This window comes from Cololabis saira, chromosome 6 (assembly GCF_033807715.1).
Source record: "Cololabis saira isolate AMF1-May2022 chromosome 6, fColSai1.1, whole genome shotgun sequence".
Classification (NCBI taxonomy): domain Eukaryota; kingdom Metazoa; phylum Chordata; class Actinopteri; order Beloniformes; family Belonidae; genus Cololabis; species Cololabis saira.
In genome coordinates this window covers 23,960,340-23,981,109 of record NC_084592.1, presented here as the reverse complement: position 1 = coordinate 23,981,109, position 20,770 = coordinate 23,960,340, and the positions used below count along the sequence as shown (strand labels likewise).

Sequence of the window (20,770 nt, the reverse complement as noted above, 5' to 3'; positions counted from 1 at the left end):
GTGGTATAACGCCCGTGTTCCTCTGCATCACATATCAGTGCACCACAATTCCTGGTTTTGGCAGTCTAATCCCTAAGCTATGGGATGGCAAAATTGAGTGATAGTCATACCAAAAACGAAAAGAATAATTTTGGAACGGTCTGAAAAAGGAAATCATGCATCATCTATGCTAAAATATATGCGGGTGTTACACATCCAGGTCCTCCAGGTGGCGGTCATCTTCAAACGCTTGAATCGAGGTGACTCAGCTTCCTTTTCTTTGGATCAGCACTTCCATCAAAATAAAATTTAAATAAAAGATTGAGAAAAAAATAGAAAACCCCTCTAAGAATGTTTATCCCTAACATCTTACTTTTTCATTGCCTTTATATTCAATCCTGTATTTTGTTCTTAATGTACCTCTTTATCAACATTGATATAAGATTTGTATCCCACAAAGTTATATAGCATGAATCTTATGAAGGTCTGTTGAAGGAATAAACAGTTGCCTCAAATGCGCACGAAAGAAAGTAAGCAAGTTGTTAAGATTATCTTTAATTTGTGTCATCATCATCAATGGTCTTAGTTAAAGTTGCTAGGCTATACAGTTGCTACAGTTGCATGTCCAGTTTAATAGGTTGTTCAGTACTGGTTTGTTGTGACACTTACCTGGGATTATCACACCAACCAAATATGAATTCACATAAACCAATTCCTTCATTTGTTATTATTGATATTGATGTAAGTAAGTAAAATAGAGCATTTTTTAGGTGTGAATAAATGACTGGTGCCGTTTTATTTTCAACAGGCTTTTTATCGAACTGAGACTTGGATATTGAAAGTTCAGTAAATGTTTCTGCATATTCTTGTTTTGCATGTCACAACATTGTTTTAATCAGCAAAGATAGGAAGTTGATGTTCCACACAGCTTTTGGTCTCTCCTGTTCAATCTTTTCCTCATGTATGAACAGTGGGATGTGTATGTACAAATGTATGTTTACCCATTGGTCCACATCCCATTGCTTTTCATGTGCTTTTCGATCAAATGTGTGGATTTATGGCAGCATGGTGGCTTAGTTGCCTCACATCAAGAAGGTTCCTGGTTCGACTTCTAGCCGGAGTCTTTCTGTTCGGAGTTTACATGTTCTCCTTGTTCTTGCGTGGGTTGTCTCCAGGTACTCCGGCTTCCTCGCACTGTCCAAAAGCATGTATATCAGGTAAATGGACAAATCTAAATTGCCCATAGGAGCAAGTGTGTATGTGTGAGACTGTTTGTCTATTTGTGGCCCTGTGATGGGCCGGCCACCCATCCAGGTTGTACCCCTGCCCTTTTCCCGGGGAGAGCTGGGATAGGCTCCCACGGAACCCCGTGACCCTGCATTGAATTAAGTATGTTCGTATTCATTTTGCGAATGCCAATTCTTTCCAATAGCGAGAGTTTGGATCACATAGCTGATATGATTGTGTCCCTCAGTGGAGTTGCACTCTGTCAGGGCGGCCCGTGCATCCAGGGGAAAGAAGTAGTCCATCCTGGAGTCCAACACTGCCTTTTGCAGATTACTTAATCCTGTTGGTCTCATCAAGCTTCTTCAGTTCTCAGCGGTATGCAGGCAGGTTTGAGGTAGACACAATGAGAATCAGTACCTTCAAATCTGAGGCCGTGGTTCTCTCTCCAAAAAGGATGGAATGTCCTCTCCAGCTTGGAAGTGAAGGGCTGTCTCAGGTCAAGGAGTTCAAGTGCCTCCGATTCTTGTTCATAAGTGGAAGTAAAGTGGAGCAGGAGATCAACAAGTTTGGTGCAACGTCCGCAATCATGCAGACCAGCAGACTGTCCCAGTCTGTTGTGATGAAGAGAGAACAATGCCAAAAGGACGAGGTCCCTGATATAAGCAGCTAAAATAAGTTAAAAAATAAGTTTCCTCTGCTTAGTTCCTCAACGCTTTTGTAAAGATAGGGTGAGGGGTTTAGTAATCTGGGAGGAACTCAGAGTTGAGTTGCTCCTCCTCCAAGACAAGAAGAGCCAGCTGAGGTGGTTCAATGTTTAGATGGGTATGCATCCATCCTGGACAACTCCATGGGGAGGTGTTTTGCGTGGGAACAGGTCCCTGGACAGACCTAAGACATGCTGAGAGAAGCCGGCCTGGGAACACCTCTGTCTCCTTAAGGAAGAGCTAGAAAAGATGGCCAGGGATAATGAGGTCTGGGCCTCTCTGCTTGGATGGTTGGATGGATGGATGGATGAATCGATTGTATTTTTTTGTATTATGTTGAAGTTTATTACAGTCTTTTGTCATAGATAGGTAGACTTTTATATGAAATAGTGGCTATTAAAGCAAAAGAAACCCTAGCAGGGAAAAAACCCTACAAATGTACTTATTTAAAGACATAAATGGTAAATGTATGTCTTTAAATAAGTACCTTTGTAGGGTTTATTCCCTCTTTGTATTCAGTTACATCAATCAGTTACCCTATGTAAACCCTGTATAAATTTACCTTGAAGGAAGGTTAGATTATGATTAGTTATTATTTTTTCGTAAAAAAGCTGAGGTTTAAATGTATTAATCTCCCTTGGCCTTTAATTTCCAGCAGGATGGTTACACTTACAAGGTCCCAAACACACACTTTTTTGTTCCCTGTTGTTGAAACAGACTCTGAATTAAACCAAAATTAGATTATTTAGCTGACCTGTACTGCAAGGAAATGAAAAGTTTTGTTGATGCAGCTGCATCAGGATCAGTGCTCCACTCAGTGAGCATACTACTGTCCAGGAGTAAAGCAGTACTGTACAGCTGTTAAAAAGACTTAAATGTTATTTAAAACTAGCATTTATCTCCAGTATTACGCAAGAAAACCTAAATAATGTCACGACTTTGAAAAGGATTCTGCTGGTCTGGTTGGTCTAACCCAGGGGTCGGCAACCCGCGGCTCCAGAGCCGCATGTGGCTCTTTAGCGCCGCTCTAGTGGCTCCTTGGAGCTTTTACAAAAATGTTTGACCTTTTTTTTCCTTTTTTTTTCCCTTTTATTCTCTTCTTTTTTTCCTTTTTTCTTTTTTTTCCCTTTTTTCTCTTCTTCCTTTTTCCTTTCTTTTTTAATCTCGACATTTTGGCTTTTTTCTCGAAATTTTGACTTTTTTTCTCAACATTTCGACTTTTTTCTCAAGATTGTACTTCAACATTAATCTCGACATTTCGACTTTTTTCTCTGAATTTCAACTTTTTTCTCGAAATTTTGACTTTTTTCTCGAAATTTTGACTTTTTTCTCGAAATTTTGACTTTTTTCTCAAAATTTCGACTTTTTTCTCAACATTTCGACTTTTTTCTCAACATTTCGACTTTTTTCTCAAGATTGTACTCCAACATTAATCTTGACATTTTGACTTTTTTCTCAAAATTTTGACTTTTTTCTCGACATTTCGACTTTTTTCTCAAAGTGCATAATAATTCCCCCAGTTATAACTAGTATAGATACATGCAGCATGTGTTGCCTTCTTTCTAAGGCTTATACAAGACTTTTCATTTTTTGCGGCTCCAGACATATTTGTTTTTTGTGTTTTTGGTCCAATATGGCTCTTTCAACATTTTGGGTTGCCGACCCCTGGTCTAACCGATATCACTGGTGTCAGTCGAGAAGCTAAAATAGGAACTGTTAGTCCTTTTTCAGTCGACTGAGTCACACATGTAGTCAGGGCTTAGGTCAAGAGTTACTAGAGTAATTTAAAAGAGTAATCGCATGTGCATTCTGCTGGCTCATGATTCAATACTAGCAGTAATATAAATGTGGTCTCCCTGTTAGCTTGTAGTGTTTGTATGTGCTGAATGGTGTTTTTCCAGGGCCGCAGGGGAACCACTAAAGCTCAAACAGCAGCCAAACAAGCTCTGAACTCAAGAGCACAATATTGAAACAACGGGAAGATAAAAAGTGTTTACAAGATTTGCCAGAAAGCCCAAGCCTTTTCCAACCTCACTCCTCACCTCCGCCCTTGCAGGTTCTCATCCCCAGTGTTAAGCTGGACTATAGCCATGTTCAGTCTAGGTGTGGGTCCTTGGACAGGCGGGGCTACTCAGCAAGAGGTGGAAACGTGAGTCTTGTCCTGCGAGCCCATTGTCTTTGTCTTACTGTCAGTGTGATTCAACTGTTTTGTGTTATTGCTATCTTGTCCACCTCACTCGACAGTTATTTCACTCAGCAGTGTGGGAGCTCTCTACACTACTGCTCTTCATCAACACCACATTGTCCAGTCGTGGTTTGTGTCCAGCAAATTTGGGTACCGAAGGCTGATTGTCTACTCCTGCAGCACTCGACAACAGAATGAAAGACCTGTTCTTTGTTGAGGTTACAATGCCTTATCGAGCAAAAGTAGTTACTGTGGCTCGAGGGTAATTTGGTGACTCACAGTGCTGTGCGGTGGGAGGATATGCACATAATGGGAACTTATCAAGTGGTGCCAAGTAATGTTGGTATCCATATTAGGTCCATTTTGTGTAGCATACTGTACTCCCTGCCACCTCAGGACAAGTCAGCAACACATTAAACCCAACAGGCCCATGTTCTGTAGCATTCGCTTTCATCACAGGAGGCCCACCTTTAAACTTTTCTCACATTTTGCTTGTGTTTCACATCCAATTAGTATTTTATAATCAGAGGTGTCAAAAGTATTCACATTCATTACTCAGGTAGAAGTATAGATACTAGAGTTTAAAAATACTCCTGTAGAAGTTGAAGTATCAACTCAAGTTTTTTACTCAAGTAAAAGTATAAAAGTACTGGTTTCAAAACTACTTAAAGTATAAAAGTAAATAATGTAAGGGGGAAAAAAGCCATTAAGGACAAAAGCCATTGAAAATGAATGCATCTTAGTATAATGCAAATATATTAAAGAACCATATATGTGTACTATTGAGCATTAACATGTGTTTCAGAGAGCAGGAGATATGATGACTAGTTGTAGTAAGTATTGTAATGGTGCAAAAAGTCAAACTTCAGAGGCATGTTATCATTTATCCTAACCTTTATTGGAATGTACATCCAAGTTTAGTTACAGGAATCTGAGGGCAACGGATGTAAGAACAAAACTGGACAAGAACATCTGTGCATCAACCACAACCAAATTCACTCTATCCTGATGGCGCAATTTAACTGGATAGTTTTTTTTTAAAGGCCGAAATGAAATAGAGTAACGAGCCTGTTTTAAAATGTAAGGAGTAAAAAGTACAGATAATTGGCTGAAAATGTAAGGAGTAAAAGTAAAAAGCTGTCTGAAAAATAATTACTCCAGTTAAGTATAGATAACCAAAATTTCTACTTAAGTAAGGTAACAAAGTATTTGTACTTCGTTACTTGACACCTTAGGTTCCAGTTTTTACTAGGGAGGCTGCTGCCGGCATGTTTATCCACAAAAGGGAGCAGACTGCATGAAGCACTTGCTAAGGTCCAATTACACTTCTCTGAAGACAGTAGGCGCAGATTATGCTCCATACGCAGTTCCTGATTTGAATGATGTGTTTCATCCATTCATCAGAACACAACCCTAATAACGATACGACAAGAAAGGTTTTTGCTGGACTTTTCAATACTTTACTCACACCAAGCATCGCATGATATAATGAAGCGCTTATATCTTGAACTTTTAATCTGAAAATACCGGTTTACCTGAGCGACAGCTGTGTTCAAACAAATGGATGTCCATATTGTACATCCATACACACACAGCATATTTAAAAAAGTTGTTTTATATTGTTTTAGAGTTAAAAGGGACATGCATTGCAGGAATAACAAGATGTCATAATAACAAAAAAATTCCTGTGTTAATCACAGATGCATAATGTAGCAGCTCATTACAGCACCTGACAATACAGGGGTTGCTGTTGTGATACCAACCAATCAGGTCGTTAGAGAAGTTTTAAAAATTGTCCCATTGTCCAATACAGAGTTTATGTTTCTCTTTCACAAATTGAGTTCTAATTTAATGCACTCACTCTACTATTCAGAATCAGAATCAGCTTTATTGGCCGAGTTTGAACATATCAGACAGGGAATTTGATTCCGGTTAACACCGTTGGCAACCATTTTTTGTTGTACGGCGCCATCTTGGAGAAAGGATATCATGTAACCCAAACCAATTATAAAATTTTTTTGATTATTTCAGTTTAGTTTTAGTAAGTTTAACAAGCTCATCGGTAGTTTTAGTTTTATTTAAGTTTTTGAAGTATTGACTCATAGGTATTGACAGGTATTGAATCCCAACCACAATGCCATACAGTACAAAAATCCTTTGCTCTTTTTTGTTAATTCGAAAAAAAAATTATGAGAAAAATGAAAGTTATTTTTACCTGCAATTCTATTTAGTATCAGCTATTTTTGCATTGTTAATTCTAGTTTTTATTTAGTTTTAGTTTTATAAAAATCTTTGGGTTTTATTTTTATTACAGTCAATTGAGTTATTTTTTCTCACTTAGTTTCAGTTTTAGTATTAGTTTTTATTAACTTTAATAACTGAATGCCACTAAGATCCTGCTTTTTACATAAAGGAAGCCTCTAGTTGTTGCTCAATGTCTGGGCTGTTTCCTTTGTCGTAACCTCTGCTACCTGATAGTTTTATGAAGCATTCAATCACACGAGCTAAAAGAAAAAATGTAAAACACCAACATCAGGATTTATCTGACTTTTAGAAGACAAAATCGCTGGAGATTTAATAAACTGCAGTCTGAAGTCTGACCACAATGACACAGAGCGCATCTCAAGTCTTGCCTTTAGACACATGCTGTATACCTCTACTAGTAGTAAGCATGCATGTCTCTACGTTGTCGTCCATCAGTCCATAACCTGGTTGACCAACACGTCTGTTTAAAGCTTAAAGGTGCATATTTTACTTCGTGTCGTTCCTGTTACTTTTTTTCCCTAAATGTTATTGTCTCTTTTTCTTGGTATGTTTATCGTAAAGGGCCTACAAGAGAGGCAACCATAGAAGACACTGATTGTACTTAGAGGAAGACCTAAATCTGTAACCTTGGACATGTCCAAGTGATTCATCTCAGAATGTGGTGTATTTCTCCATCATTCATTGTGCTGTGTCTGAAGCTTTATGGCTCCACTCTGTTTGCTGTCTCATCAGTTTACTCCTCGCGCATTTCTTTGTGGATTTCTCGTCTGACCCCCCCCCCCCCCCCCCCCCCCCAGATGTGTCACATGTCTTTATATCTCCGTTCTCCTTATGCCTGTGCCTACTTTCAACTTTGTGTTTAATTAAGCTTACACTTCTCAATGTCACGGTGTATCTGACAAGTTTTTAAATGTGCCAAAACCTTTTAAAGTTACAGCATATACATGTAGCTAGTAATTCTCTTTGAAGTCAAACGCAAAGACGGCAGAAAAGTACAACCCTTCATTTCCATCTGATACCAGTCATCTTCTTTGAGCAGAAGGTGTGGTTACAGGTGTAGTGTTGACCTGATATGCCAAAAAACTTTAGAAACATTTGGAAGTATTTAATGTGAGCAGAATTAGATTTGAATGTCAGCTGGAACCCCACATTGACTTGTGAGCTCTGACCTTGTGTCCCAACTGTGTTTCTTCCAGGTGCAAATACAGAACAAGAAAATAGATTTGAGCCATGTGACCTCCAAGTGTGGCTCTCTAGACAACATCCATCATCGGCCAGGTATGGTATGGAGAGGGTAGTACGTTTAAGTGATTTATGTTTCTGCATCAAACTGACCACCCTAGCTGGGGACCCTGTGCCGTAACCTCTGCCGAAGCCTGATGTGCACCTGCCACCAATTTTAAATATGGATCGGGCCCAGTTAGCAGTATTCAGTTCAATTCACTTCACTTCACCTGACTTTTATAGCGCCAATTTGCAACAAAATCATCTGAAGATATGAACACAAGAACACAGAAAGCCTTCTAAGTTTGTGATTTGTGATTTGTGATTTGTGATTTATTGATTTATTCCGAACATGCAATGATATATAACGTAAATATGAACAAGTAAAACAGAAATAATAATACAAAATGGCCGATCAAGACAATTTTACAAAACAAAACAAAATAAAACAAAAAAACAGCACAGTAATTTCACTTGCATGTCCGAAAAGGGGTAGGGGTATTAAAAAGTTTAAAAAGAAATTACATTTATTGTAATTCATGCATGTTTATGAATTCAAATTCATTATCCAGTTCATTCCAACTGGGTCCAAATTTCAAATTGCATGCAATCCCAATTCATGAAATTGTTGCTTAGTTGAAAAAAAAAACCCCAGCAACAATCAAACCTTCACTTTGATGCAATCGCCCATCCTGACCAAGCATGAGGTGACAGTGGAGAGTAAAAAAAAAAGAGTAAAAGAAGTACCAGAGGGTCTTCAGTGCAGTCCACATACCTTGCAGGATGACTTTATGCATGGGATGTCCTGCACTCCTTAACATTGCTGAGGTGAACTTTGGTGAGGTATCTATATTTCATGAGTTGATGAGTTCAAACTGCATTTGCTTTTGACAGCCTTAAAGGGTTATAGGAAATTGATGGTAGTGCATAAATTGTTTGGGGGAAAAAAAGTTCTGATATTGAATCATATTCCAGTTAACCAGGAACATCACATGTTAATACCAGTTTGAACAGGAGCCAATAGTCTCAAATGTAGTTCTGGGATTTGTTCACTCATCAGACAGTGAAGATGCACTCTTTCTATGAATGTTAAATGTATTTTGCAGTTTAATGTGAACACCTTAAATAGTCAGTCAGATACAGCTCCTGCCATCTCCAGCATCCTGGTGAGCTGAAGGAACAACAACAGCGCAATCAAGCCGTGAACTACATTTAGACTGACAGCTTGATGGATCTGTCCACAGGCGGCCGACCGTCAGAGCTAGTTTTGGTTCCTGGCAACATTACAGTGTTTTCTGTCATTCTGCCTTGAGTGTGTGAGATTGGAGAGGGTTACGGATTCAATTTGGACTTGTGTCAAATGATCAGGTCAGGTCAGCTTTTGTGGTTATGAAGGTTTCTCACTGAATAAAATTACTCAGAAGTATGCAAGTGGCAACCATGGCCATGACTGTGCCATGAGAGCTGGTTAAACCCTCAAAATCTTTTATTTTTTTATTCTTTATCATGTCCATCCTTTACAAAAGAAAATGTGAAGGTAATTCCGTCCCACAATTACTTGAAGATTCACCTTTAATATTTGTAAACAGATATGAGAAATGGGTGAACGTGAAGGAGGTTTTTTTTCTTTCTTTCTTTCAATTACTTACCTTGATCAATGAACTGATACTTTATAATATATTTTATCAAGATAACAGGATACTTTCAGGTATTTCTTTCATTTTCCCCTTAACCTTATGACCCTATGTACTGAAGTAAAAGTGCACAAAGTATTTTTCTTATTCAAAATAAGAAATTACATAGTGCTAAATTACACCTGCAGCTTTTCCCTTCAATGTGAATGGAGCTCTAAAAGAGCATTAACTTGATGGTTAACCTGTGCATGCACGTTGTTTAGAGAAGTTCTGATTAAGCCTTTTCAGGTTTCTTGCCCTGAGCAAATTATATGAATTCCAAAACTTTCAACTTATTTGTTGATATGACTCTTTGTAATGGTCGGATAAAAACAAAGAACAAATAAACAACTCTGAAATTAAAAGCTAAACCATTTATTACAAATCATTGTTGTATTATTATGTATTATTATGTTTATCTGGCTTTTGAAGTCAGACTGGCACATTTAGTTTTTTTAAAGGATTCCAAAATTCCATGTCTGCATGTCATGGCTACTGATCTGTTTTGTTTTGCAAAAAGACTAGTATCCACTATGCCTTTTTCTATTGCTTTGAGATGTGGGCACTTCTTTATTCCTGCCTCATGGTGTTGCAGTGATGCTTCATGCCTTTAGAGCTCCACCTGCTGGTCGGATTCTGTAATTTCTACTGTATCATTTTATATCCTTCAGCATAGATGGGTTTGTTTTTTTGAGGAGGGTCTCAGTTGTTGTCCACCTCCTAGGACTCCAGATAAGCATCTTTTTCACATGAATGTTCAAGCTGTCTAGTTTTGACCCACCTTTGCTTCTTCCTAGGTGGTGGTAACGTTCGTATAGAGAGCGTGAAGTTGGATTTTAAAGATAAGGCCCAAGCGAAAGTGGGTTCCCTGGATAATGCTCATCACATTCCTGGTGGAGGTCGCATCGCGGTGAGTGTCATACTCAAAATTGATCATTTAGAATAAAACATCAAATTTATGAGGGATTATTGAGAGAATCTACATCAATAATTTTTGAGTTTAACTTTAAATACTTAAAGAGATTGTAATGTATTGTAATTTGATTGTCAATGTATTAGGTCTTGTTATGTAACCAGACCAATCTGCAGTTGTTATAAATTTGTTTCATTGCCATAGGATTCTCACATGAACCCACTGGCCCTTTAACAGATTGAGAGCCACAAGCTATCATTTCGTGACCATGCAAAGGCCCGGGTTGACCACGGGGCTGAGATTGTCACCCAGTCACCCGGTTTGTCGGGCTCAGTGTCACCTCAACGTGTCCGGGAAAGCCACGTGTCATCCTCTGGCAGTCTCAACATCATGGAATCACCACAGTTAGCCACCTTGGCAGAGGATGTCACTTTAGCTCTGGCCAAGCAGGGTTTGTGAACAATGGATCTCTGGATTGACATTCCCACCCTCCCCCAACAGACATCCTCATCCTCACCCTTTTGAGCTTCTCTGCCCTCTTCTGTCACCTTGACGCAGAGTGGTCCCCACTCCTTCTGCAATACTCCACAGCCTCTAAACAAATGTATTTCAAGATCTATCTCTAAACTCCTGGTAGAGACTCAAGTTAGGATCTACAGCAATTCAGTCCTTTGTCAACTATTTCCTCTCTACTTTAATCTCCAAACATGTGCTTTTTTCTGATACATCTTGTGGATCTCCTTTTTTGGATGAAGTTGCATAGAGTAGATTGACAACTGATATATCCAGTAAAGGATGCAGACCAAACATCAGCTTTAATGATTTTGGATCAGTGTTTTAAAGAAGCTTCAGCCTTTTTTTCTACTATGAATAACAAATATTTTGACCCATACCATGCAGCGCGTATTATTCTTGCTAAGTAAAAGTGCATGGATGCCAGATCCCCTAACAAAACAAGCATCCATACATACGAGTCATAATTGTCACCTGATATATGATATATTTAACTAATATATATAGAATATGTGTATAATACAAGTTATTTGCCATCTCAATGTCCTTAAACACATTTTAAAAGGAAGTGACAATATGGCTATAAAATATAATAGTAAAACTGCATTTATGAAACCACTAGGTCATGTTATGACAAGCATGTATGAATTCAGATACTGAAAATGCTATTTTGTATTTTAAAACCAGGATTTTAGTAAGTTATTTCCTCATTTATTGGATAAAGGTTAAAAAAGGTTCATGTTTTGTAGTCAATAGTTGTTTACCGTGTAATGGCTTGGTAATAATGTCAGAGAGCTGGTTTAGTGTTGCTGTGGAATATATTTCAGTCCTGCCGAAGATCATCAATTCACTTGTATCTGCTCAGCAGTTAACTATAATGCCTGTTTGTGCATCACAAGAATGTAAAACAGTGGAAGTCATTCCACAAATGATCCATCTTTAAAGAAAAGGTGTCCAGTCTCTGCAGCTGCAAATAAAAAAGCTCATACTAATGAACAGCACAGATGTTTCTCCACTAAAACGGGATGACAGTACACTGACCAGGACTGACTATTGTTTGTTGTCTGAGCCACAGGGGAGGATGCTTTAGTAAAAGATGCCTCTACTTGAAATCTAAAGTGTGTGTGTGTGTGTGTGTGTGTGTTTGTTTTTGTTTTTGTTACCTCGTTGGGACCTCTTTGGTTGTAAAGACCGACCTTGTTGGGACAAGTAGTCACTGTGGGGACTGAAGCCTGGCACTAATAAGGCAGAATGTCATTTCTGGGGTCCTGGTTAAGGTGCCAACTAAGATGTGAATTAAGATTATGTTACAGTTAGATTTAAGAGTCGACTGGTTTTAGTTAAGTGTAGAGTTAACATTTGGGTTAGACTGTATGAAATGAAAAGAGGCCAATGCAGTTTCCTAATAGGGATAACTGCATGAAACTCTCTGTGTGTGTGTGTGTGTGTGTGTGTGTGTGTGTGTGTGTGTGTGTGTGTGTGTGTGTGTGTGTGTGTGTGTGTGTGTGTGTGTGTGTGTGTGTGTGTGGGTGTGGGTGTGTATGTACTTGTATGGATTCAGCGTAGACCCTGTGCCATTTCACAGAGGACACTACCATATGTGGATGTGTTTTTGCACTGTGTTGGATGAAGAAATCGGAGGAGAAAAATACATTGAAAAATACTAGAATATTAAAAATTTAAAAAAAAAATTAAAAAAGACACAAAAAAGAAAAGACAACTGACTAAATTCCTGCAGTCAGACCTTCTGTTTTATCTGTTAGGATGACGTATTTGGATGACCTAGTTTCTTTTGCACCCACTGTTTTGTGGAAAGACCTGCCTCCTGCCTAATTGCTGCCCTCATCTGCAACTGTTTGTTTGCTTCGGTGTTTTTTCTGCATCCTGCACCCCATCTCCGTGTGACCTTCCCCCACCTCCTGCTTTACCCTGCAGCAACTGTAAATGTATTTAAAAGGTCAAGTAGATGTATGCGATTTTTCTCTTGTTGATATGACATCAATTACAACAATTAATGACAATAAAAACTCCAGAAAGCGATACTGGATTTCTTGTCTCATTTTCAGATGGCCATACAAGGAAACAGGCACGACTGGTATGAACATTCTTGGTTCAGCTTTGATGTAAAGATTTACTTTACTATAGATGTGCAGCTCATTTGAGTTACCTTAGTTTAGCTGATACTAGAAGTCTGCCCTCCAGCAGCTGTTCACTATCTATCTATCTATCTATCTATCTATCTATCTATCTATCTATCTATCTATCTATCTATCTATCTATCTATCTATCTATCTATCTATCTATCTATCTATCTATCTATCTATCTATCTATCTATCTATCTATCTATATTTTTTAGTATGGTTAATGAATAGCTGATTGACGTAATCAGGGCCTATCAGGTGGGCATTTTCTCAAAATGTTAAGTTGTACTATAAAAAAACATCTGATTATATCTACCTCTCCTATGCCAACATAAGACTGAGTCAAAAATTGGATAATAAAATGGGAGTGTGGAAAGTTTATTGTGAAATGGCAGAGGATACAATAAGTTAAGACTCAGGGATGGGTTTGATGAGGTGGGAATTCATTTTAATGGCCAGTCCTGGGCCAAACCAGTCACTTTACCGGAAGATAGACAGCCAGCCAGACAGTAAGCGGGAGGGGATGGTCATCATTACTCCACCTCCTCCATCTCTGTTCCTCTGAGACACCAAAAACCCCAATGACGCCGGGGAACCGGATGAAGGTGAGGACCTTGTGGGTATCGTTACAGCTTTCCAAGTAGCAGAAGGAAGAGAGTGGTTGGGGAGGGGGAGAAAAAAGCACCATTTGGACAAAGGAAAGAAAAAAGTATAGGACAAACGAAAAAAAAAAAGGCTTCAAGAAATGACATCTCATAGTCCTTTGTTCCCCCTGATTCCACTGATGGTGCAGGAAACAGCGAGTGGATGTCGCGACACCATGGGGTCTGCACTTATTCGATGTTCACCACAGCAGTGGCAGGGTCCTTACACAGACATGATGTGCTTGACAAAGGCTACAGATGAGGAGCAAGGCAGCAGACAGAAACAACAGAGGAGCAGAAAAATGAGAAATGAGGTCGGTTAAAGGGCTTCTCAGACCACAGGACATGAAACGTAACTTAGAAAATACTGCATAAGAATGGGAAACAGCGGAAAGAGCTATATGAATAAAATAAAATTATGGTTGACTAGCGACTACCTGACGTGAGTGTGTTGCATAACATTTCTGAATATCTACAGGACCTGGTTGCTGGTTTTTAACCCTTTAGCAGGCAAATAACCATATTTGGTAAGTTCAGCAGACATGCATACTAGGAACAAAATAATGAAACTCATTTAATTTAGTGAACCCCTACAGTTGGAATTTTAAGTATTTTATATTCTATTCAATAGAACTGAACATGTTAGAATATGGTCTAGTATTGAATAATAATAATAATAATAATAATAATAATAATAATAATAATAATAATAATAATAAAAACGTTTAAAGTGGAAATTTAAATGTTTACTGCATAGGAAATCTTATCAAAAAGATTTATCTTTTTAAATCCAGCATTGCTGTTTTTGTTTTGAGCTATTTACTCCACTTAAATTGTTAGGCTTTGGGCTTTAAAATGAGGCAAATAGCAACCAAACTACACCACCAAACCGTTAACCTAGCCTTCATTTGACTTGGTTATTCTTAAAAGGATAAATATATAGTAAATACCTAGTTTAGTTCTTTAAATAGGTTCCTACGCTTCCTATAATATAGCTCAGCATTATATTTCCTTGCATTTATGTCAGTGGGATCATCATTACATCAGGGATGTTTCTTTCCAACTGAGGAAATGTACGATTCCTTAGGACTAATTTTAGAAAGACACCTTCACATGTTAAGTCGATGAGTTGCCCATTCTTGAAATAAAAGCTAAACTTGGTTTAACTGCTTAGCGGCTCACCCTCATAGTTGATACAGCCGTTCTCATCCTCCTGTCCCGCCATGAGAGCGTCAATCTCAGTCTCATTCATCTTCTCTCCTGAAGGAGGAGGCAGAATACTTCCCGTATTAACAACACACAATGTGAAACAAGCACACACAGATACGTGTGGCAACAGAATCCCAGTCTGACTCACCCAGTGTTGACAGGACAATGCGCAGCTCAGCGCCCATCACTGTGCCATTGCCCTCTTTGTCAAAGACACGCAGACCCTCAACGTAGTCTTCAAAACCTGCCTTGTTTGGGCTGTTGATGATGGTCTGGAGCATGGGAAGGAATCCCTCGAACTCTACTCTTTTGCCAGCCATGTCTGGATGAAGACATAAAGAATTTAGAAGGTTATATCTAGAGGTTAATGAGCCAGAGAGGTTGATGACAAAAAAAAACAAAAACAAAAAATTGTATGGCATTGAATATTATATCTACATAGTAAGTTTAATTCAAACTGATTAAATTCTCAATTCACATCTTAGTTGGCGCTTTAACCAGGAACCTAAAAAGGACATTCTGTCTTATTAGTGCCAGGCATCAGTCCTCACAATGCTTAGTTGTCCCAACAAGGTCAGTCATTACACCCAAAGAGGTATTAGTGAAGCACAAAAAACAAAAACACACACACAAACACAGATTTCAAAATAACCTCACTGCACTTTACGTTCATAGGTAGAATATCAAATTATTGTGAACTTTTTCACTTTTTTCTTTCTTTTCAACAACCTCTAATAGAGTCATGAAAAAACAGGTTGTGTGATAAAAAAAATGTTATTTTGGATGATTTTAGTGCTTTTTGTTCAAATGTAGGCTATAAGTTTCTAGTTGACATTTTGAAAATTTGGCACAATTTTGTCAAGTCTGGATTTGTTTGTATACCACTCTGCATCCGTGGCACCTTCATATACACATAATTATCTTCTCACAAACATTCAAGTAATACACTTTTTCATGCAAACGAACAGACTTTATTTATGTAATACTCTAATTGTCCACCAGATGGTGTTAGCAGCTATGCATGAAGCTGTTTAGGCTACCATCTCAATAGAAAAATTTATCTCATGACAGGAGTCTGACTGACACAGTGCCATCAACGTCAGGTGTTACAAAAGTGTCAGTGTCATAGATTTTAGTGATTATGATGATGTTGATTAAAAACTACCAAAAGATTGTATCTGTCTTAAACTAAAACTATTTTGCACACTCGTGCACCAGTAGGCTACACTACAGTGCAAATGTTGAACAAGAATTAATAAAATGGCCTTTATCAACAGCCTCTTGGAGAGGGACCTGCTCATAAGTAGGAGTCACAGATGCTGGCTTTTTCATCTTTGATTTTTACCAAGTCTGTTTCATTTTTGTCAAGTAGGACTCAGTTTCAGTTTTTTCCAGGTATAAGTGTGGTTGCACTTGGCCAAGTATCACAAGTCCATCATCTTTCTTTCCATCTGTGATGAGTTTGGGCACAGTTGACTCAGCGCCATTTCTGCAGTGTTGATATATGGCTTCCTCCTTGCGTAATGCAGTTTTAGGTTACATTTCTGGATGTAGCAGAAGACTGTTAAATGTCATTGGTTTGAAGCACTCCAAAGTCTATGTGGCTGTGTTGATCATGGTGTTATGCCTCAGGGTTCATAGTTCATTGAAAAGTCATCCCCAACCTTAACCTTCAGGGTTGATATTTCTCTGAATCTTCTCACAATATTAAACCACTACAGAATTTGAAAAAAAACAAAGTTATGTGTAACATTTGAACTGATTATTGATTATGGAACAAAGACTGGCACAACATGGTGATCCAATACTCATTATTGACTGGAAAGACTCAAGCCTAACTATGCTTCTGCGTAGCAGCAATATATGTAGGGTACACACAAGCCCCTACAGCCTCGCTGGAATTTATACTTATGCATTATTGGTTTCGTTGTTTTGTAATTAAACCACCAACCACTAGGCAGTGAAATCTACCAATCACATTTCTTGTGGTCCACATAGAGGCGATACATAGTCAGAACATTTTGAAGGGTCATGTCGGCTGACACAGAGCTCTGCGGAGGGGGGGGCACAACAGCTGAGAAGCATGAATTGTACTTAAGCCTTTCAAGAGGTGTTCCTTTTACACCCAACTCTGACACCCTCACCTCTTACCAGTTCATCTACTGATTGGACAGCTCATTAGTTACATAATCTGCAAGCGTTTCTTGATTTTTTGTTGAGTTGCTGACATGAAAATTGTTTATATTTCTATAACAGTATTAAAAATAGATATTTTATTTTTGCCATTATCCCTAACAGGAATAAGGTTAGCATAATTTGTTGTATATAACGTCAATTCAAATTAGACTGAGCTTATAGGTTGAAATAAAATTAATAAATAAAGGGGAATGCAACACATTGCCCAAAATGCAAACATCTATCCAAGCAAGTAAAGCATGTACATTGCCACGAAAACTCTTTGGGCAATTCAGGGATAAATACTGTACAATAAGAGTTACTGAACGCGTTACTTGCCATCAGGAGAGGGGCTCCCCAGCAGGTTGTTCACCTCCTTGTTGGTGGGGTTCTGTCCCAGGGCGCGCATGATGTCAGCGATCTGGTTGTAAGCCACCTTGTTGTCACCCACCCTGTCAAACAGACCGAAGGCCTCCTTGTAATCTGTTGAAGAAGGCAAGAAAATCATGACTTTCCATCTATTTCTTTCATCACCATCAACGTATGTGTGTGTATGTGTGTGTATGTGTGCGTTAGAGCTGTTCGTTTTCCTCTCTCATCTATTTCATCTGAGAGTCTTTGAACTATTCATCAATGACAGTATTGATTTCATTATCACAAATGTAACTTCAGTTACATAAACAAAGTCACCTTATAATGTTACTTCAGTGTGTTTGTTCTGCAATATTATTTTTAACAGTTCTTCAGAATCAGCTTTATTATAATCTTTTAAGGTGTAATTATCTGTGGCTACCACTTCGTGACTCAAAATATATTTATGTTACCTGACTAATGCTTTTTTTTTTCTCTCAAGTGGACTGAGTCTCGTTTTGACAAAGTTCTATCTGTAGCGGTTGCAAACATGCCAGCAGGTGGAGGCAGTTACTCAAGCTGACAAGGAAAACATGCAACAGGGCTAAGACATCCCACAAGGTTGTGGTATTATTGGCTGAATGGACTGGCTTCTGCAGAGCTCCATCACCCCCTCACACCATTTCCATCTCAGCTGTCTCCTTCTCTCACAGCGAGGCTCTTTTAAAAGACCACCTTGGAATTGATAAACATAGCTGAGCATGTGAGCCCCTCCTTTTAAAGGCAAAGCCTTCTGCGGGGGAGCTGAGTAAAAGTAAGGAATGCTGACGGCAGCGTAACAAGCAGCCAGCCAGACCACAGGTCTTCTCCTGCGGAGCCCAGTGGGATCCGCCAGTGCACAGGTGTTTCTTTCCGTCAACCACTACACTATCATTTCATTATTCTGCTTTCTCAGGTTTCTGTTTTGAGCTGCTTGCTTGGGCTCTTGCCTCATGGTACAGAATTTGATTTCACTAATCTCCAGAAAGTATACAGTCTGGAGTTCATGTCAAGATGCTGCAACGGGTTGTTTAGATTCGTGGCAACAGGCTCTTTGGTTATAAAATGAGCCCTTTACATTATTTTTTTTAGATATAATCTTGTGCTTTTTAACTTAACATCACCTATCTCACCACACTTCTTCTACCTGCACATGATAATTATTTAAATCAGCCTGCAGGAGCTTAGTGCTGGAAGCTTATTGTGATTTATTCAAACTATTTTCTGTGAACTGTTGCATAGAAATCAGCTGAAAATACTACTAAAATTATCAATGCATTCAGCAGGATTTTTCAAGTATGCTTTTTTTGTTTTTAACATCAACTGTTTTGCAAAAAAATACATTTTCTTTTCATTCCAACAACCCATGGGAACATTTTCCTCATTTAGCCATTCTCATGTTTCTCAAGGCATTTGATATTGTCAAAACACCAAAACGATTGAGGAGGCCACCTGCCACGAGCATTTCAACACGTTACTTCATCCAACGCAGGTTTGAATTGAGCAGTTTCTCATTTTTAAGCTCTTCACTCTGACAAACTTGAGTTTTTTACACTTTTGCCGAGAGTCACCTGACAACAGGGCAGGGCACGGGCAATAAGAAAGGTTAGTTTTAGGGGTGTGTGTAATGTCATGTGATTGCAAAGGTGAAACGAAGTTTACATACCTTCAATCTGGTCTGGGGTGAACTCTATCTACAAGCCAAAAAAACAACAACAACAAAAAACAGCTGTGTGAGTATAAAACAAACAGATCCAAGGTTTTAATCTGACATGTCATTATATACGCTGACATTTCCACTCAGAACCAACAAAGCCAGACACTTTCCAATTTATCTCCTGTCCACAATTCCAGTGAAACAGCCATTTAATTTTTGCCACTTAATTAAACGGCATGTAGTGGCACCTGATCTGTGGGAGTCCATCTTTAGCTACTTTAACATGTCCACATTTGGTGTCCCTGTGCACTGGCATCACGTATGAATCATCCATCTGATGGTCCAATCCTGAGAGACCTGGGTGTGGTCTTGAGATGAGCTCTCCATGGTTCTGCTCTGCTGTGCAGCTGTGCTGCTCTCGCTGCCTCACCCTGAGCTGTGCATCTGCTTAAGGATGTTCAAATAAAAGTGTCTGTGTCTCTCAACAGTCCTACAGTATGTAACTGTTGTGTAGAAAATAAATGCTTACACTGATACAAATATTGTGCTTGATCTACTTAAAAAAAATAAGTCAACTTTTTGCATGAGATTATTATGTAGATCAAGAAAGACTAGTCTTTGTATAAACTACTTCATTTTTTGTATGTAAATAATACATTTTGCAAGTACAGTCAACTTAATTGTGTTAAGTTTACTTTATTTATCAAAATTAAGTTGACTTTCCTTGCAAAAATTAAGTTGACTTTACTTGCAAATGAATTTTGTACATACTAAAAATTAAGTAGACTTGTCTTTCTTGATCTACATAAAAATCTCATGCGAAAAAGTTGCCTTAAATTTTTTTTAAAGTAGATCAAGCAAGATCTTTTTTACTGTGGTGTTCTACTTAAACAAATAAAGCATGTTTCATCTAAACGTTGGTTAATCTGCCCAATAGATTAAAATTGTTAAAGGAAAAGTCAATACAACAAGATCATTGCTTGTTGTTTGTGTGTAAATGAAAAGATTGCCTGGGGGATTACATAAATGCTGCTTGTTAAGGAAAAAAATGCACAATGTCTTGTTTTTTTTTTTAAATGCAGATTAAGTTCAAAACTAGATGTATTCATGTAAAAGCAACACACTTCTTTTTTAATTGTTAATATCACAGATTTAAATATGTTATATTTACATGCGCTTAGATTTATTTATTTTTTTCAGTGTATTTTAGGCAGGTACCTCCCGAGATGTTGTCTGTTTAGTCAACCAAAGTGCAGGAGGTCTGGCTCTGTCATGCAACTCTGAGTGGAAAAGTCTACAGGCTGATTTATGGTTCCGCGTTACACCAACGCAGAGCCTACGCCGTATGGGACGCGGCGACGCACACCGTACGGTGCGCGTCGACGCGTACCCTACGCCGTCGATTTAACGCGGAACTTTGACGGCCTCTGTACCTTGACGGCGGACAGGTCGACGGCGGCGGGCTTGGGAGGCGGTGCGGGCTCGGGTGCGGGTGCCGGTGCGGGTGCGGGCTCTGCCTTCTTGGCGGGGGCCTTAGCGTCCTTCTTGGGTGCCATTTCAACTTGGTTGTAGAACTAATTTGGCCCTGAAAGCACAGACAATTCCCGGTTCGGGGTGACACACACGGAGTGTTGCAGACTTGGAGGGGAGACTCGGAGCAAGAAGGCGCAGTTTGCGCTTATATGAGGCTATTTTCTCCTCTCGACCCCCGTCAGGGCTGTCCCCGGGTTAGGATTGGATGGAGAGGGTGAGAGGGAGGGCGTGCGTGTGTGCCCAGGGCTTCTCTCTAAACATGGAATATAAGGTGACAGGCCAGAGTGTGTTAATTCGTGCCACATAGCTCTAATCGCAGAAACGAAAACACTGGACG

General features: G+C 38.9%; 2 protein-coding genes across 17 annotated transcripts in view; one reads left to right on the top strand and one right to left on the bottom strand.

Moving 5' to 3' along the window:
* map2 (microtubule-associated protein 2) overlaps positions 1-12,719 on the top strand; it is a 111,972-nt gene extending 99,253 nt beyond the window's left edge. For 9 of the 16 annotated variants that reach the window (XM_061723748.1, XM_061723744.1, XM_061723750.1 and 6 more), the window contains 5 exons: positions 1,155-1,196; positions 3,967-4,059; positions 7,557-7,638; positions 10,055-10,167; positions 10,408-12,719. In XM_061723748.1, the coding sequence (XP_061579732.1) occupies positions 1,155-1,196; positions 3,967-4,059; positions 7,557-7,638; positions 10,055-10,167; positions 10,408-10,629 (552 nt within the window). In that variant the 3' untranslated portion in view covers positions 10,630-12,719. Of the gene's footprint in view, positions 1-1,154; positions 1,197-3,966; positions 4,060-7,556; positions 7,639-10,054; positions 10,168-10,374 lie in introns of all 16 variants that reach the window. The other 7 variants (XM_061723755.1, XM_061723752.1, XM_061723751.1 and 4 more) reach the window with 3 other exon arrangements.
* A 468-nt stretch (positions 12,720-13,187) lies between these two features.
* Positions 13,188-20,563, bottom strand: myl1 (myosin, light chain 1, alkali; skeletal, fast). Its single transcript, XM_061723757.1, has 6 exons — positions 20,334-20,563; positions 18,910-18,937; positions 17,193-17,336; positions 14,827-15,000; positions 14,652-14,729; positions 13,188-13,721 (listed from the first exon to the last, which is right to left on the bottom strand). Exons 1-6 carry the CDS (start codon positions 20,454-20,456, stop codon positions 13,693-13,695), a joined length of 576 nt encoding a protein of 191 aa, XP_061579741.1. The 5' UTR covers positions 20,457-20,563; the 3' UTR covers positions 13,188-13,692.
* Positions 20,564-20,770: the final 207 nt, after the last annotated feature.